Source organism: Annulohypoxylon truncatum (assembly GCF_022578515.1).
Source record: "Annulohypoxylon truncatum strain CBS 140777 unplaced genomic scaffold F4807scaffold_44, whole genome shotgun sequence".
In the NCBI taxonomy this organism is placed as follows: Eukaryota; Fungi; Ascomycota; class Sordariomycetes; order Xylariales; family Hypoxylaceae; genus Annulohypoxylon; species Annulohypoxylon truncatum.
In genome coordinates, this window is record NW_025953830.1 from 224,776 (window position 1) to 243,116 (window position 18,341).

Sequence of the window (18,341 nt, forward strand, 5' to 3'; positions counted from 1 at the left end):
TAGACTCCGGCTCTTGGAGCGCGCGCATGTAGATACCACATGCTAATACCTACAATTTGGTTACCAACGCACACAACCCCATTGAAAAGATAACTTTCTTATGTACTCTCTTTTATTGCTATGATTGGTTCTAGGCACATGATTGAACTCACGCTCGGCAATCCCAAAGTACTATTGAGATCCTTTCTCATCTCCCCCGTACAAGTCCATCGCTAAGTTATTTCTAGAATAGAAAGTCGACATACGATACTTAGTCTCTCCGCGATACTGCTCTAGCTCCTCAAGAGCCTGCTTGCCCTCCCGTTCTATGGTCTGCCGGATCTCTTCACTGCGCGGCGCGATGCTGCACTCGAACGGTTGGGGCCGCATGTTAAGTCCGTTCCTGGATTCATGTTATTTCCTCGGCCGTAAGTCGATTCGTCTTTTTTAGGGGGCTCACTTACGTGTAATTGAAAATATCAACATCAACTGTGCTGCCGTCCGCGCGCTTCTTCTTCTGGATGTTAAATCCCCACAGTATTCTAGCTACGGTGATCCACGTCCCTTGTTCAGCCAGTGCCTGTCCCGAACAGACTCTGCGGCCCCACCCGAAGGTCATGTAACCCCTTTCGCCCGGGAACGGTCGACTGTCTGGGTGGCCGGGAAGGAATCGATTAGGGTTAAATCGATCGGGATCGGGGAATTCGCGTTCGTTATGGTGAATCGCCCAAACATTCCCTTGGATCCAAGCACCCTTGGGAATTAGCCAACCCTTGTAGTAGTCGTCTTGTGTCGGTGCGTGCGGTTGGCCTCCAATGATAGCTACAGAACGCCACCGCAGCACTTCCTTGACAAAAGCCTTTATGTAAGGCAGGCTATCCTCGTCTTCCCAACTCGGACTCCGGTACGGGCCGACCACGCGGTCAAGCTCCTCCCATGCTGGTACCAATGCCTCCGGAAATGCGCAGCAAGCTAGAATGAACGTGATCAGGGTACTACTGCTCGTATCGGATCCGGCTCCGAATAAGTTTCCAGTAAGAGAGGAAATTTCAGCTTCCTTAAGGTTATATTTCGGACCCTCGGAGAACAAATGATTCACAAAAGAATCCTTGTGGCCTTCCTTTTTAGCTGCCTCGTCTGCGAGGGCATAGAAGAAGTGGAAAGCACGTTTCTTTCCAAGGCCATACTTCCAGGGAGCAATCTCGTTAGGAAACTTAGCAAGCCAGGGGAAGGTCTCCATGAGCATGGGGAATGTTTTGCCAGGCACATTCAGGTCGGCGGCTAGGTGCATCATGGCGATAACTTCGGTAATGATAGGATCGTCCCAACTCTCGACGCGGCGCCCAAAGGCAATGATGGAAACGACACTTGTGGCGTACCGCTCGAAGTGCTTGACATAGTCATCAGGGCGTTTAAGCAGATCGTACGCAACGACTCGGCTCTCATTGTTCTGAAACTCTCGATATCTGCGGACGGACTGCACGCCAACGCCGTGGTGAATGAGCTTGCGGTGGACACGCCACCGATCGCGCTGCTCGGGACTCGTCGTGTACATGTTCAACAAGTTGTCCTGGCCAGCGCCTAGCTCTGCAAACACTAGCATCCGCGGTCGCGATGAGTATATACCCGCGCGTTTCTCGAAAAGCTCCGATGCCGCCCACGCATCATTGATCCAGATAGTTGGGTTACTGGTTTTCATACTCAGTGGTTGGTTCCAATCAAGCGTGGCAGGGTTATATTACCGTCCGATCCAAATCGTGATTAGAGGCGCGTCATATTTCTTTGACAACTCCTCGAACCATATCCACGGCTTATTATCCGGAAGCATAAATGTGTTGCCGACGACAGGCCAGGGGAACGGACCAGGAGGCTATCATCGATCTTAGTGATAAAACCCTCTAAGTGGTTATAGAATCCGCTGAAGACTAACTAGTTTAGATCGCATATACAGCATATAGGTATAGTCGATTATCAGAGTAATTATACCGATTAGCAGTATCGATGTGACAAGGTGCCATACGGAAACATGGCCGAATGATTTGCTTCCGTCGCTGACCCTGAGGCCAGCCACGATTTGGTCGAATAACATGATAACGAGACTTAATAACCCATCCAGTTCTAGGATATCCGAACACGCAGGTAAAGAGTCAAACTAGCAAAGACTTAGGTAATGGATGTGGTGAGGGAGTTGGCGATGATATTCACTCCGACCCTGAGGCTCGTCTGGGGAGGGGGCGGCTTGTTATGCCACTCGTCAATCGAATAGAGAACAAGCCATTACCTATCACACATCTCGGGGCCTCAGACTCGGCATTTATCCAGTTGGATGCCATTGGACGATGGTAATCTGCCGGGGAGGAACGTGGGGTAGACGACGGCGATACTCCTCATCCAGCCTGACTCAAACTCTTTTAAGCCTTCACTTACCCACTTTATTTACTTCCCCAGACCTAACCCCGGAATGTGGACATGTGCCTGTGTGACATATTCCCGGTCTGTCGGTTGCCCGCATGGTAGAAGATGTTCTTTACCCCGAAAGCATTGTTCGGGTGATAACTCTCCTATAGAAAGAGCAGACCTACCCACCATCGGAAATATTCTACCACGTAGTCGAATACAGAGTTAATAATATAAGATGCATGAGTATCTGTACACAGGAGTTTTCTCCTATGATGGAAGAAGCCGACAGTATCTATGTATTCATGTAAATCGACTAGCTTCCAAGGCTATGTGTATAAATAGCCCCGAGTCTGTAGGAATCTGAGTTTTGGTAGACTTGGTACATACCTAAATTGGCAAACGTATGGGTTAGGTAATGCCCTATTGAAAGAATGGCCCCATATATTTTTAAGTGGGGATTGTCCCACCACGGGTAGGAGCTGGTAAAAGCTTGATACAATCAAGCTTCCCATTTCACCTTCTTCGCCCACGTGGTGTAACGAAACATATCAAGGTTCAAGATGTGACTGAAGTCAATCTCGTGCTGTGGCTGCAATTGCATTTGCGCTTGGATTTGCAGAGTGATGTAATTCAAAATGCTCTTTTGTGGGTCGAATATGATTTGAATCGTTGTCGCAGTTGCGCCAAAACACCATTCTTATTTTATGCATTACCTCTTGTTTTGTATCACTTCTAAACTTTCGATAGGTGTCTAGTATGTATAAATGTTTATGTATATATGCACTAACGCGTCACAGCATAATCAAGTTATGAATATCTTAGATCTCTTTGTTATTTGGCTGGTTCCTGTTTTTAATCCCGTGTGAGACGTGTTCTCTCCTTAATGGTACCCGCAAACTGGGAACCTTGAAACTCGCTACCTCGTAAGTTGCCAATTAAGGAGATAGCCTATTTTTGAGGATCTCGCAATTCTGATAAGCAATTGATCCCTCCAGTTCTGGCAGGGCTGGCAGGCCATCAGTTACTCTTCCGGTTTAGTGGAGTCGATTGTAGGATGCCACCTTCAGAAACGAATAAACGGGATGCTAATCTGCGTTTTGGGCAGCACATAGGCCGTGCTCCCTAGGACTTGATCAAAAGGCAACCTACATAAGGTCCGGGATGTGAAGAAAATTTTATCGTCGCTCATTAAATTTCCCATAACTATCTCGAAACTCCTCGAGTTGTCGCGGCGGGACCGAAAACTTGGCGTCCTTTGACTTCAAGTGCACCCTACCATGGGGATTCCGCGATGGAAGGATTTACCCGCGCAGCATCCTAGGGCATATGACCGATTAAGCGCTATCGGGCGCGCCATCAGGCCCTATCTACCGCCCGTCAACTACATCACCCTACACTATGCATACTTCATCGTCACCTCCGTCATCGCCACGCTCATCTTCTGGGGCTCTTCCGTCCCAGCCTACAGCGTTGGCTGGTGGGACAGTATGTTTATGGTCGTCTCGGCGCTTACCGCCACTGGTCTCAACACCGTCAATCTCAGCCAGTTGACGACGTTCCAGCAGGTCATTTTGTGTGTATTGATGATGATCGGAAGTCAGGTCTTGGTTTCCTACGCCACCATAGCATATCGCCAGCACATCTTCGAGAAGCGCTTCGAGGATATCGTGGAGATGGAGCGAGAGAAGAGGAAGAAAAAGATGTCGGGAACCGGTGCCGTGGTTGGTATGACAGGTACCATGTTCGGGCTGCAAGTAATGTCGTCCTTTGGGAGAGGACGGGCACAGAGTAAACCGCGGCCCTTAAGCCAAACGAACGCCTCGGCTCTGCACGCAAGGAAGCGTTCCGATGAGGTGTCTGTTTCGGAGGTCCAAGCAGCAGGTCTAAGGGGCCAAGGCCAACAACAACAACAACAACACATTGGCTTCCTCGAACCCGTCCATGAGGATAAGCCCCTGGAAGGACAAACAGCAGAGACGACCGGTCACTCTATCTACCAGACTCAATCTCACCAAACTGGGGCGACGAGACGAAGATCTCAAACGGTGGAATCCAGAACGATATCTGGCGGGTTCAACGTCCAAACCTTCCTCAATGAACAAAAGCGCAACATTGGAAGGAATGGTCAATTCTTCAATTTGTCCGAAGAGGAACGAGAGTACCTTGGAGGGGTCGAGTACCGCGCCCTCAAATTCCTCTCCTGGTTTGTCATCGCCTACTTCTTGCTCTGCCAATTCTTCGGTGCCATCGCTCTCGGGGCCTGGATGTATGTCTACAAAAACGATCTAGCCGCCGTCAATGCCCAAAATCCGTGGTGGGCAGGCATCTTTCTCGCCATCTCCGCATACAATAACGCCGGCTTCACGTTGTTGGACGCAGGATTTATACCCTTCCAGGACTCTTATTTCCTACTTACAATCGTTACACTGCTGTCGCTGGCAGGCCCGGCGGCGTTTCCCGTCTTTATGCGAATCATAATATGGACTATGTCGTGTCTGTTGAATCTTTTTACCAAGGGGAAAGAGTATGGCGTTTGGAAAGAGGGATTTGACTTTATCCTAAAATTTCCTCGTCGCGTATATACCAATCTTTTTCCTGCGAAAGACACTTGGGTTTTTGGGCTCACATTTGGAGCCTTCGTGATAGTGGACTGGATATTGATTCTGATTCTCAGCATTGGAAATCCGACCTTCGAGGCTATTCCCCTGGGCCAGCGGATCTTTGATGCTCTCTTCCAAGGATTCTGTAAGACCCTTCCTAACAATATCCTAACGATTTGGACAAGATTTTGAGCTGACGGGTTGCCGCTACTCAACAGCGATTCCTTCAGGGGGTTATGCCATAGTGTCACCATCGGCCGTCTATTTCGATATCCAGGTGCTTTGGCTAGTCGTATATTTGGTATGTATACACTGTTCGAGCGATATCAGTATTTCTGTAGTATAGTAGCTAACTACATGGCAGTGAGTCAAACAATTTTCATGTCAAGCTTATGAGGGCAATGATCTAGACACAAACGTCGAAAATGCTAACACAACTTGTCTTGAATGCTAGCACAGCGGCTTACCCTCATATTATCACTATCCGAAACTCCAATGTCTACGAAGAGCGATCCTTAGGGATATACGAAGGCGACCAAGCATCAGAGGAGCAACTTCATTCTGCAAGCATTAGTCTTGTCGACGCTGATGATATAGGCCTTCAAGATGGAGGGGAAATCCCGCCCCCTACGACCAACAAAAACTGGGACTCGGTCTCTCGATCGCCGTCTACCGTATCGATCAAGAAGCTCTATGTCGTTGGCCGACGCGGAACCGCATTCGTAGGCCGCCAGATTCAACAGCGTATGTCCGCTTTCCAAGGTGTTGGCGTTAATACTACCGCACCAGCGTCAGCATCAGCGCCACCCAGGCCAGGGATCCGCCGGGCCCAGACTATGGACTTCGCGCGAGTCTCTGTCCACTCCCTCCACGACCACCCACCCACAACCGGTCCGCCGAGTCTCGTATCGCAGCAGGTGCGCGGTCAGCTCAGCCACGACGTGTGGTGGATTGCGTTAATGTTGTTCCTTATTACGGTCATCGAGACGAAGCATTCGCTCGCCGACCCGTTGACGTTTAATGTTTGGACAATTCTTTTCGAAATTGTAGCAGGTTATACAACAGGTATGTATATCTTTGAACAACTTATAAATCTTGTCGATTAGACGCTAACATCATGACAGTGAGTGAAACGTCCATGCTCCTTTTTGCCAAATTAGGCATAAAAACCCCCGCAGTGTACTCCAGAGAACGAGTATGGACAGTGCTGACAAAATATTTTCACTCTAGATCGGTATCAGCATCGGGCTGCCTGACCAAAGCTACAGCCTCAGCGGAGGCTTTTACACCGGGAGTAAAATAGTCATGATTCTGGTGATGCTGCGAGGCCGACACAGGGGCCTACCCGTCGCGCTAGATCGAGCCGTTCGGCTGCCGGGACATAAGCTTGCTGAGGATGAGGAGGAAGACGCTGAGATTCGGAGCATGTCGGCCTTTTCGCATTGACCTCCGCAGCGTGATTGCCCAAAATGGTGTCAGCATCGCTGGACGGATGCTCCGTAGATCCTAGCAGGCCTAACACACGTATCACACGATACTCGAAACAGTTTTCATTTAGCGATTTTCTTAAGATACCAACATAATTAGATCTCTTAGTTAAATTCATGTTAATTTTCTTGACCCCAACGATATTCCGTTGTGGAATTCAGCGAGGCAGGCCGAGAGTGTCACGGGGCTATTCACAAGAGTGGGGGCTAAGGAGTTCAGGAGGTGGCATGGCCAATATTTTCGTACCTATAGACCTGACGGCGCCTAAAATATTCCTGCTTGCCTTACATATTATCTGGTCCGATATGGGTTTGAAATAGTTTCGGCGTAGAATTAATTAAATATACCCCTTCTTATGTCCTTCTACCTAATGAATAGGTACTGGCCAGTAGACTAAGGCGGAAAGCGGATTTTCATAATCTTAGGAAAGAATCACAATATAAATTGCATTCATGTAAATACGGGAGAGAACAATGTTAACGTGAGAAACACATCTCAAGTGTTCTAGTGTACAATCGACAATGGATGCTAGGCACATCATACCTTCAAGAGCCACCGATCCAGGAATTTCCTGGTTAGGTAAGTGGACCATGGACTATTCCAGTGTCATTGGTTAGAAGGTTGCCAAGGAGGGTAGAACGTTGGGTTAGGATCAACGGACGCTTTGCTCAATTTGAATGGTTCAAATTGACAATTGGAAGAACTCGGTATTATCGGATCATACGCTAGCGGCCGGCGACTCAATGAAAAAGACTCCTCTTTCTAGAACCTCCAGGTCAGGTCCTAGGAGGCGGATAACTGTGCGAGCCCGTTCTCCGGCACCAATGGAAGCCGAACCGGCGCGCATCGGCATCAGTGCTGGTATATCATATCTTGGTATGATTGTTAACAAGGGGAATCGCCTCTATTTGATTAGAGCCCCTTCCCATTCCTTTACCAAGCCGCTTACACAATGTAAACATCAGATACCAGCAAAACGTCTTCATTACGTGATATCTGCAGAGAACAAGCGACATTGTAGCCTTTGAGATATACTACCCCGATTAAGCATCTCAACAAACGGGGGTGGGAAGGAAATGGACATGTATTGTGAGTTTGCGGCAACGCAGGAAGCGTGTAATTACACCCACGGAGGTAGAAATATCGGCATCATGTGTATCGACCTGCCCGTTGAGCTCTTTGACGGACTAATGACGATCTCATGCTCATACCAGTGGTTGAATGAGCCGTCTTAGCCGTGCCCAGGAAGCGAGATGCCAGAATATCCGATGCCAAGAAATGCACGACGTTTGGGATCTGTAAGATTTGGCACACGATGTTCGACGTGTGAGGGTTCTATACGATGGTAAGTACCTGTAGGAATTATGACATTAGCTTCGGCGACGAGCTGAACTAGGATTCCGAATGGTGTTGAATCCGGCAGACCATATCCGGGACTACCATAACCTCGTCAACTACCTAATAGTGTCAAGTGGGTGTAAAAGATGCGCTTTCTTGGCAGTATGCCGAAAAGCCGGACTTGGAATACGCCAGCGACCACGACCTTCCCTCACTTCTGGATAGTAGTACCGCAATAGACGCCGCAAAGAGGGATTGATATCTGCCCTTCTAAAACCCATAAGGGTGCCCCAAATAGTTGTTAGGTCCTTTCTAGATAGACGATATTGATTTGGAGAACTCAGATGCGGAATATTTGAGGCGTGAACTTTCTGTGGCGTAATGCCTCGGTTTATGAGGACCGCAACTTGAAGCAACGGTGGCGGTGCTCTTCGTAGTGATCTCCAGGTTCCGGGGTCCTTGAGGATGGTATCGCCGCAGCGATTGATCTAGTGTAGGTAGGTAGCGCAGACCCAGGTAGGTAGCTAGGTATGTAGGGTTTCATGCGGCAATTGCTCAGGTGGATGGTCTTGCACGTGGAATAGAATAACGTCCGGGTATTGACGATAAAACGTCAAACTGCGAACTGCTAGCCCTGAACATAGGGCGATTCCTAATCTAATAATGTTACTATCGTATGCTCGAGTTTCAAAACATCCCAAGGGGTCTTCTCTTCATGTCTATGAATCAACCATTTCGGGATGTCGATCTTCGAATTCAACCGTTCTGCCGTTCGCAATGCAATCCATACCTCGGTAAACATGGTAGGTAAACATGGTAAGCATAAGATATAGAACGTACGACGATTTGTGTCCCATTACGCCGTCGTTTTACTTCGAAGCGCTATTACATGTAGGATGTTGATGACCTACGGGGTATCCCACGATATTATCTGGTGCAAACCGTACGTAAGTATTGTAGGCATTTAGAGAATTCCACCCACCCCAGGCTAACCTCGTGGACGGATTACAAGTCCAGATGACGCGTCCTGAAAAAGTGATTCGTACATCCTTCCTATTCTCCTTTTAGCGAAGCGCATTTCTGATATGCGGAGTTATTGTAGAGTACATGCCAGCTGTCAGCTTAGAACATTTTTGTCGCCCAGTAATGCAGAATTGTTGAGCACGAATTTGCACATCTCTTGTCGATCAATACAAATTGATAGGATGTCGGATAAAAGAATCAGAATCAAACATTGAAAATCTTAGGCGACATATAGATAGTACCCATGTACCGGAGTAAGACAGGATTGGCTGGTTCCAGGTTTAAAGTTCCAACGTTTGTTTGCGGGTTTATTTACAGTAGGTACGTACCCGCCCACCGGCCGTACCTAGTGCCAGGCACTAAGACATTTAGAGCAAGGATAAGCCACAGCCGCAACTAAGAATAATGGAGACAGCCATGGTGGGTCGGGTCGGACGGCTCAAGGTTCTGTACCACGTCTGTACCATCAGACTTATGCACAGCGCCGGACGCATGGGCGTCTCTCCCGGTCATCCATTGGATGATTTGGGCGCTAGACGGCTCGAAATGTGGGTCGACCCGCGAACCACGATAAAATCCAGCTGGTTTCGGATGTACGTACGGCAGGAAAATACGTCATCATTTCTGTCTCGTTGAAGATTGTCCAACAACGCTGAAAATCACTGGTCAGTAGATTGAAACAAATAACATCATTTATGTACGTAGGTCTCTGTACGAAATACTTAGATAGATACACACGCAATCAGGAACTCCACCTACCCCCTCTTGACCCTTACGTACTCAGTGTAGGTACCTAGGTATCTAACCTACTAGTGGCGCTATACTAGGTACTTTAGTAGGCATAGAGAAAAAAAGATAGCCTTATCCAGAGGAAGGAATGATGGCAATGGACTGTAGGTTATATCCGACCCAAGATCGTCGTTTCGTTTCGATTTTTCCTTTTGGTTCGTGTTTATTCTTGACTCACATTTTCCCGTCCCTCCTCTAAAAAAAATTAAACACATCCGCAAGTTCTACCTAGTCGGATTCTCTCCTGTTTTTTTGGTCTGTCCTACACACATATTTCCCTTCCCCTCTTCGTGTTGCTCTTCTTGTGAGATCTCATCTCGCCCCTTAGCTTCTGTCCTTACCTCCAACATTTTCTTCTACCTACCTAGGCATTATTTCGAATCTCGAGGATCGATAGCTTCTCTTCTCCCCAATTCGTCTAACTATGCTGCCCTTACGATAAAGGGAAATAATTGAAGGGCTTCCCCATGTTTCCGTCTAAGGTGCCCCGCGTCTTCGTCCTCGCCAGCGTTGCGCTTCTGTTCCTCGTCACCTACACCACTCTCCACCTCTACCACCACATTCCGCCATCCTACCCGACGGCAGACTCGAAGATCGTCCAGGTTCAAGATGCGGTGACCATAGAAAAGCAGCCAGACTCTAACCATCATATTGGAACAGAGGGCACGACCGGCGACCCCTTGGACCCGGGTTCGGATATTTCGACCTTGGAACCAGCCATCCAAGATGGAGAATCGAATCAAAAACCGCCAATCGAGACTGGAAGTGGTACTAACGCTGGGGGCCAGTCCGAAGAGCATTCGTTACCGCTGCCTGATCCCAAGCATTGTCGCAAGGAACTGGATTTTCTGGTTCGCTCCAGTGTCGACTTGGAACTAACAGAACGTGTGCGCTACATCCGGCGCTATATACAACCAATATTTTCCAGTAGTGTCGATAGGGACGACGTCGCGAACGTTACCGAGCCACTCATAAGAGACGAAGTAGAAGTTGACTTGTACGATTGCGGAGACGTTAAACTCCCCGAGTTCGCGCCGATCAAACTCCAGGTCCCAAGGCCTCACCCCGAGGAAGACTTTTCTCACCTTATATTCGGCGTAGCGACCAACTATGATCGCTTAAAGGACTCGATCGGTCCTTTTGCGCATTGGATTTCTGGCACCGGCGCAAAGCTCGTGGCCGTCGTCATAGACGCCAAAGAGAGGTCGCATAAAGAGATGAGGTTATTGCAGCATGATTTTGACATTGCCGGAATCAATGCCACTTTAGTGAAGCCCATCAACAAGAAGTTTACGACGTCTCAAAATCACTTCACTGTTCTAGTCAACATGCTTGAGAATAGCAACCCCAATACCCAGTGGTATGGCCTCCTAGACGATGATACCTTCTTCCCGACTTTAAAGCCCCTGTCGGATGGTCTCGCCACGCTGGACCATAATGTCGACGCCTACGTCGGCGCCCTCTCGGAGGACTTTCAAGCCGTCCGAGGCTTTGGTTTTATGGCTTTCGGCGGCGCCGGCGCATTTCTGTCAGCACCTCTCGCCAACAAATTAGGGAACCAAGCATTAAAATGCATCGATGAAGCGATCGGTAGAGAGGGCGATACCATTCTTCGCGATTGTGTATACTCCAACTCAAAGGCGAAGCTCACTATCCTCCCGGGTCTCTACCAGCAGGATATCACAGCTGATGTTAGTGGTTTCTTCGAAGCAGGATTGAGACCGCTGACCCTTCACCACTGGAAGAGTTGGTACAGAGAACCAGTCGAGAAAATGGCCAAAGCTGCCAAGTTCTGCGGGGATTGCTTCTTACAGCGCTGGCGGTTTGGCACGGATACGGTCTTTTCAAACGGCTTTTCTATTGCCACATACAAAGATGGAGTAGAGTCGGTCAACCTACAACTGATGGAGGGTACGTGGGGCCATGCCGATAGTAAGGATTTCGATTTTTCGCTCGGTCCTCTAAGAGCACCGTACCCCGCAGATCAGAAGAAGAGTTACAAACTCAGAGAAGCGGAGTTTGCAGCTAACGGGGATCTGAAACAATTATACGTCCGGATGGGCGATTCTTCGGCGGGTGAATACGACCAGGTGGTCGAACTGGTATGGCAAAAGCATTAGGTCATTGGCGTTATGGATCGAGGAGTAACGGGATGCATACATTGTTCTGGTTCCGTGAAGGGCACCGATTGGGAACGGTGACATTGCATAGGCATTTTTCGCAAACTGTCTTGGAGTTTTGATCGAAACTCCTATTGAATTATACCCAGATATTTTCTTCATGACGAACATGATTCCGACTTCTCATGACTATTATCGATCGCCTTTCTTCGCCGTATTGTTAGTGACGTGTTATTGCCTAACTCATGATCCTACAAGGGTCGCTATCAGACATCTACTACCATGAATGTCAGGTGAGAGGCTGTACGAGGTGTATACGCGTAAGACAAGTGATTGTTCGCGCAGATGTATAAGGATTGTTCATCCGTGTTTATCTTAGTAAGGAACTTGTCAAGTTGAATCATCTCCCAAAATCAACTACCAAATCACAATTGATTCTATGTGCTCTAGTGGACTAGGAGTCTATGCCGCGCAAGCACATTATCCATACTCATAAAGAGCCACATTGTTGCACATGAGTTGAAAGGACTTGTTTTGCTGTTACAGCACAAGGAACAATGTGCTGTTACGTTTCTGCATGCTGGTCAAAGAACAACATGATTGATGATAGAGGCCTTCATTCATAAAGAGGGTTTATGAGTCTCGCGATGTGCATAGGTAGCTGGCCCCTTTACTACAACGTTCAGTGACTTGTGTGTTCTAGATATCACTTCAACATAAGTTTTAATCATTCGGGATAGTGACTGGTTCCTATCATCGAAATTATCATATTCGATCACCCTCGTTTTACTATAACTCTTGACATCGATTACCCAGCTTAAACTACATAATATTAGAACGAAAACCATCAGCTCATTTTACCATCTCCCTTCCATTATATTATCCGGAAGCTTAGTAGAACGATCCGTAATGGCGTTCCCATATGATCCCTTCCAACCCTACCCGCCAATACACCAACACCAACAACATCCGATCCATCGAAATGGGGAAGAAAGTTTTGACGTCGACTCATCACAGCAGCTTCTCATGATCGCCAATTGGACAAATGGTCTGGCAGCGCGGCTCGAAGAGTTGCGATATCAGCTTGATGCCACGTTCTACGCCCCGGACTATCAGTCAATTCAGTGGTTGGCGTGGAACGATTACCTGGCGCACCAGTTTGAGCTATTGGCGGACGGAATAATGGTACATCGATCATGGTTACTGTACCTGCGGCAGGAAGAGGAACAGACGAAAACCATAGACAGCCCACAATATAAGTACAGCTCCCGTCTGAAGAGACTGAACGAAAAGCTCAACCAGGCATATATAGAGAGCACGAAGGAAAGGAAGGGAACAAGGAAAGACGGTTACCCATATTAGCCTATTATTGCTGTTCCTATTTTGGAAATAATAGCCCAAATCGCTTACTCCTATTGGACAGGAATAGAATTCGCTGCACACCGTATAAGGTAGGTTAGACGATATTGTTACAGCATTTCATTCATGGCCCATTTAATATATCGTTATTTCTTGTATCTACGAACGTCTATGTGGCCCCTTTACTACGTGCCTACCTAGTTTTTATACCAATTTTATCCTAATACAGAAAAGCCGAGCCTACTCAACGTTTATTGGAGGCAAATACACTTTACAACGTCTTTGTAATCGATATTGAGCAATATAGTGAAGTAAAAAGGACAACGAACGAATTCTTTGTGTCTTACAAGTCTAGTAGTCAGGATTTTTGCGCGTATTGAAACAATCTTATGTTTTATGATATTACATAAACTCATTGTTTCCGCCCTCGGCAAAAAGGAAATTTGGGAAGATAAAACGTTCCCTCCTGTTGACTCTCACTGGAAGGTCTTTTGATACATTTCGACATCATACCTAACGTTATTCCCAAACCTTCACACTTAAAGTACTCAGGTACTTAGGTAGGTAGTGCACGATTCTCACAGTCACGATGGCATTCACGAAATTCATTAAGAGAGCGGCAGCATTCTGCGTTAAGAAAGTATCCATCTTATTACCGTTCAAGAAGACACGCAAGTTGCGCAATTCACCCAAGTTGCCCGAGCTATGTATGCCCTGCAAATCATGTAAGCCCCTTAAGTCTTTTAAGCCTTATAAGAGCCACAGGGTTCGTAAGACTCGTAAGACTCACAAGTCTCAGGAATCTCTCAAGTCTTGTGGGTCTCCTTTTTGCCATATGGATAGAGAAATAAATCAAGCCAGGGCTTCGAATGCCAATGTGTTCAAATTTGAATGCCAGAGCCAAAGCCGAGCAGACGAGATCGAGGACTTAAATTCTGTCGTAAATCGGCAAGCCCAGACAGCGGCGCAGGACTCTGGATTGATTCAGACATTATTCAGCATTCAAGAGTCTCAGCAACGCATTATCGAGACACAGAACGAGTCCATGGATAATTTGAACGACGAGTATGATAAGCAACAATTACAAATAGAAAAACTTGAATCAAGAATAGAGTCTCAAAACGAGTTAATACGAATTCTCCAGCAGAAACTTGCATTAGAACATTTAAAAAGGCAGGATTCATATACGGATGTACGCGGGCTATTAGGAAAAATATTAGAATCTTAAGCAGCCTTGTTTACAAGACCCTTTTACACAGCTAAGTCGCCCGTCAAGGGTTTAATCCCAAGCGAGTAAGAAGTACAAGCCTGTACTAATATCGGCAAGTTAATATCATGGATGTTAACATGTAATTTCACTTGTTTGATTATATACGCGCTGTGGGCATAATTATCTATCTCTTTGGTTGGCATAAGACTACAGCTCCACCACGATCAGTAACTGTACTTCCAGCAACCCCTGAGTTCCACAAAATCTTACTTCTAATTAGTTAAACACTTCCGAAGATCACTATGAAAGCCTCAACACTCACAGGCTTTAAGGGCCTGCGCTATCGCTGATGTACAGTTACCGGTTTTGTGGAGACTGTAGTCTTATGCCAACCAAAGAGATATAGCCCCCGAGATATCATCATAAATCCCTTAAACTATGAAATAAGGGTAACTAAGGATAAAGACCGCATGGTAAGTTCAAGTCATAGAACGGTATTGTTTAAGAATATAATACTGCTTTCAAGTAGATAAGGAATAAGCTGGAGGTGTAACGGTTAATTCAAATAGGAGGACAGGACAATAATGTTTAATGTTTAAGTATATATAATATTTCAAATACAACTGTTTCATGTCACCAGGCCATCTTTACATGTATGTAATCAGGAAGATTTAATACGTTTAATGCCGTTACGACGTTGTCTCTAGTAAAGACAGCCTTATGGACCCTCCAAGGAAGGGGCTCATCTACAACGGGGAATCCAACGAACCAATCGCTTTTCGTGGATATGATAAATCAAGCAACCCGGCTTAAAATGCCTAAAACATGAACCACGGCCTTGGTATCAAGTCATGCATGTGTAGGTCAGGTAACTATCCCGCATACACCACAAGACTTGGGGGTTAGGGTAGATGGCGATGCATGATGTTGTATTAAGGAAAAAGTTTACGTACCTAGTGGTCTGAGAGCAAGTTAGGAAATACCCCTCGCGGGGTGTTACTCTACTCAGGGACCAGCTGCGGATCACCCGTGTTTCGTGCGGGGACCATGCGGGGACCTCCCGTACTATGTAGTACCATGCCACCAACTTCAAATATTTAGGTAAACCTTCCTGGCATCAACATCTTTATTAATTTGAAAGATATCAATCACTCTTTTTTATCAACGAGTTCTTAATAAATGATTGAATACTTTTCTGTTCTTATTTAAAGAACTTAAACTCACGAAAATCACAAAATCAATTTCAGTTCGATATTTGCGATTTCCCCAGCGTGTACATTTGATACACTGTTAAAAAGATACCGCAAATCTTGTAAGGCTGTCGCAATCCACAGATGCCCCCATCGCCGTGCACCACATACTTATAGATTCTCTTGTGGATGCTCTGCAGTCACCTCCTTACAGATCTGTAGAATGCTGTCGATCTCTTCAGGCGGAGTCCGACCTAAGCCGCATTCTGTCGCCACGCCGAATGGGAATGAAACATTGGCTTGTGCAGTCTCGATGCGTTTCTTCGTCCCAGCCTCGTCATTGGCATGTACTAAACCAAGATATATATAAGGCGGCTTTGACCCTGGATAACTATCCAGCTTGAGACCGGTCAGGGGTTTGAAGTAATCAGAATCCGTCCGCTCTTTCGGCACTGGCAGGTGAATCCATTCAGTTCGCGGGCCGATAGTCTCGTACGCGAGCAAGGCGTTGGCGAGCTCGACCAGGAGTGACGTATCCTGGGGTTCAATAAAATGCATGTGCCGGAGATCGCCATAACAGAGATGGAAGGCAAGTTTTACGTCTGTTGGAATTCTCTCGCATAGACGTACCATACGGTCCACAAGACCCTGTAGCACGCCTCCGGGTGATGAAAAATAGGCTTGATGCCGCGTATCAGTGAGTCGTCCCTGATCGAATTCAAGCGCCATCATTTCGAAGCATAAGTCCCATTGAATCACTACATCATCGCTAGGGATATCCTTGACGATACGATCAATCGTCTCTGCAAAACGTTGTTCATATAACGGCTCAATCGCATTTACCAGCTCTGGTTTTAGATGGCCAATCAAGACGTTGTACGGTGAAGGCAGGCCGATCTGAAAACGGACCTTTGGCGGGATAATATTTTGCTGGCGGAGTCGTTTGAACTCGGTGTACGACGACAACGCTACCTCATCATAGCCTGTTGGCTTGATGTCCGCAAGCGTAAAGGTCGGCAGTCCAGACCCAGATTCAGGCAACGGTGTCCCCCCTAGTTCAGCTCGCCGGGCCACGAGAGGAAAGCGTTGCAGTTGCCATCCAATGTAATTCAACCGCTCGCCGATCTCGCCATCGGGTACGGCTTGCAGGCGGCCAGGGAGCGCAGTAGTTAAGCGCGTGAAGACCTCCTCCGGCGAGGCTCCGGGAACGCTGCCGACCATTAGCACTCCGGCAGGCTGCATCGTGACTCAAAAGTTGATGCAGTGTTATATGTGGACGAGAAATGAAGCTTCCGACTAGCGTTGATGAGTGGGTTATTTAAATACAAAGCGGAGGCTGCTCCTATCCCTTACCCTGCCAAAATCTACTGCAGCACCGACGGAGATAGGTTTGTATTGTAAGGGTCTTTTATGACATAAGCTGGAGCCCGAACGGCCCGCGCGATCTTACGCTTTAAAACGTGAGTATCGCAACGTACTGCTCCTTCGGCACGGAAAGAAAGGTGAAGTAGTGTCAGCCCCCATGTTACTACTATTCATCTCGTAGAGCATTCATCCTATCAAGCATTGAAGCTATTTTTAGCTTTTCAAATTACGAAGTTCAATGTCCAATCGACGTCCATGCTTAGTCAACTATTAAACAGGCCCAGCAAAGCCCCGGTATGGCCTCTGATCCCCACCATCGGATCCTTTCTCGGATTTCGATTGCCTCGCGATGACCTTGTTCGTCTATATATCCACTATGTCGCTACCTCTAGAAGAGATAGAGTACCTACTTCAAAGAGTATGCGAGTGATAATTTATAGCCGAGCCTCACTGCGTCTAAACGCCGCAGGCTTGATTCTCGCCTACGTCTTCGTGGGTTTGCGCATCTGGGCTCGCAAGGCGGGAAAGATGTCATTTGGCCATGACGACTGGTTCATTATTGTGGCGCTAGCACCACTTTCGACCTACGCTATCGTGGGTTGGTTTGCCGTCAGTTTTAGCGAAGGCAAGCACCTCATCTCTGTTGGCAACAGACCTGGCTTTATTCATGCCTACGTGTATCATGGCGTATGCGACATGTGTTGTCCTGACCAAGCTCTCCGTATTGTGCTTCTCCTGCCGCATCTTCCGGGACGTCAAATCAGACGGACCTTACGCTAAAATCAGACGGACCCCCCACAACACTAAACTTAACTTGGGCTAGTCTTGTGGGTACCTAGTTCAGAGTACAGTTCTCATATAAATTTAAGTACCTATTAGACTTGTTTCCCTTTTGTTGACCTTGCTATCTCATCGCAGACCTTGCTGTCGCTTTAACAACCCTCCTCAACCTAATCGTCGTCGCTGGCAAGGTTGCCGGGGAAGCTTGATAATAAGGTTATAAGATATAATAATAAATAGATTGAAAGTTATTATTAAAATCGATTTTATCGTCGCACGTAAAATAATATAAATAATAATAAGTTATTTATAATATAAATAATAATAAAAATTATAATAAATAAATTAAAGTTTTTTTTAAAAAATAATAAATTTAATAAATATTTAAGTTATAATTAAAAAAAATTTTAAAAATAAATTTATAATTAAAATTAAATTTATAAATTTTTAAAAAAATATTTTTATTATATTAAAATAATATTATATTTATTTAAAAAATAATTTTAATTATAAATTATATTTATTAATTATAAATTTATATTTATTATATATCGTATTAAATTAAAATTTAAATTACGAAAATTTTTATTAAAATAAATTAAAAAATATTATAAATTATTTTTTTATATTAAAATTTTATAAAATTTAATTTATAATTAAATTTTATAATATTAAAAATAAATTTTTTAATTTATTTTAT

At 46.1% G+C, this 18,341-nt stretch overlaps 4 protein-coding genes across 4 annotated transcripts; 2 read left to right on the forward strand and 2 right to left on the reverse strand.

Moving 5' to 3' along the window:
- Window positions 1-94: 94 nt before the first annotated feature.
- On the reverse strand, window positions 95-2,776 carry F4807DRAFT_443684 (cytochrome P450). The gene is made up of 4 exons (XM_047999573.1): window positions 1,910-2,776; window positions 1,722-1,849; window positions 444-1,667; window positions 95-382 (listed from the first exon to the last, which is right to left on the reverse strand). The coding sequence occupies exons 1-4, from the start codon at window positions 2,066-2,068 to the stop codon at window positions 172-174; spliced, it is 1,722 nt and encodes a 573-aa protein (XP_047849867.1). The 5' UTR covers window positions 2,069-2,776; the 3' UTR covers window positions 95-171.
- An 880-nt stretch (window positions 2,777-3,656) lies between these two features.
- On the forward strand, window positions 3,657-6,425 carry F4807DRAFT_454084 (TrkH-domain-containing protein; the record flags this gene model as incomplete). Its single annotated transcript, XM_048000536.1, has 4 exons — window positions 3,657-5,124; window positions 5,198-5,284; window positions 5,439-6,048; window positions 6,221-6,425. 4 exons carry the CDS (start codon window positions 3,657-3,659, stop codon window positions 6,423-6,425), a joined length of 2,370 nt encoding a protein of 789 aa, XP_047849868.1.
- A 3,129-nt stretch (window positions 6,426-9,554) lies between these two features.
- F4807DRAFT_443701 (glycosyltransferase family 31 protein) lies at window positions 9,555-12,124 on the forward strand. The gene has a single exon (XM_047999574.1). The coding sequence runs from the start codon at window positions 10,085-10,087 to the stop codon at window positions 11,735-11,737; it is 1,653 nt and encodes a 550-aa protein (XP_047849869.1). The 5' UTR covers window positions 9,555-10,084; the 3' UTR covers window positions 11,738-12,124.
- Window positions 12,125-15,418: 3,294 nt separating this feature from the next.
- Window positions 15,419-16,927, reverse strand: F4807DRAFT_289203 (uncharacterized protein). The gene has a single exon (XM_047994780.1). The coding sequence runs from the start codon at window positions 16,736-16,738 to the stop codon at window positions 15,668-15,670; it is 1,071 nt and encodes a 356-aa protein (XP_047849870.1). The 5' UTR covers window positions 16,739-16,927; the 3' UTR covers window positions 15,419-15,667.
- Window positions 16,928-18,341: the final 1,414 nt, after the last annotated feature.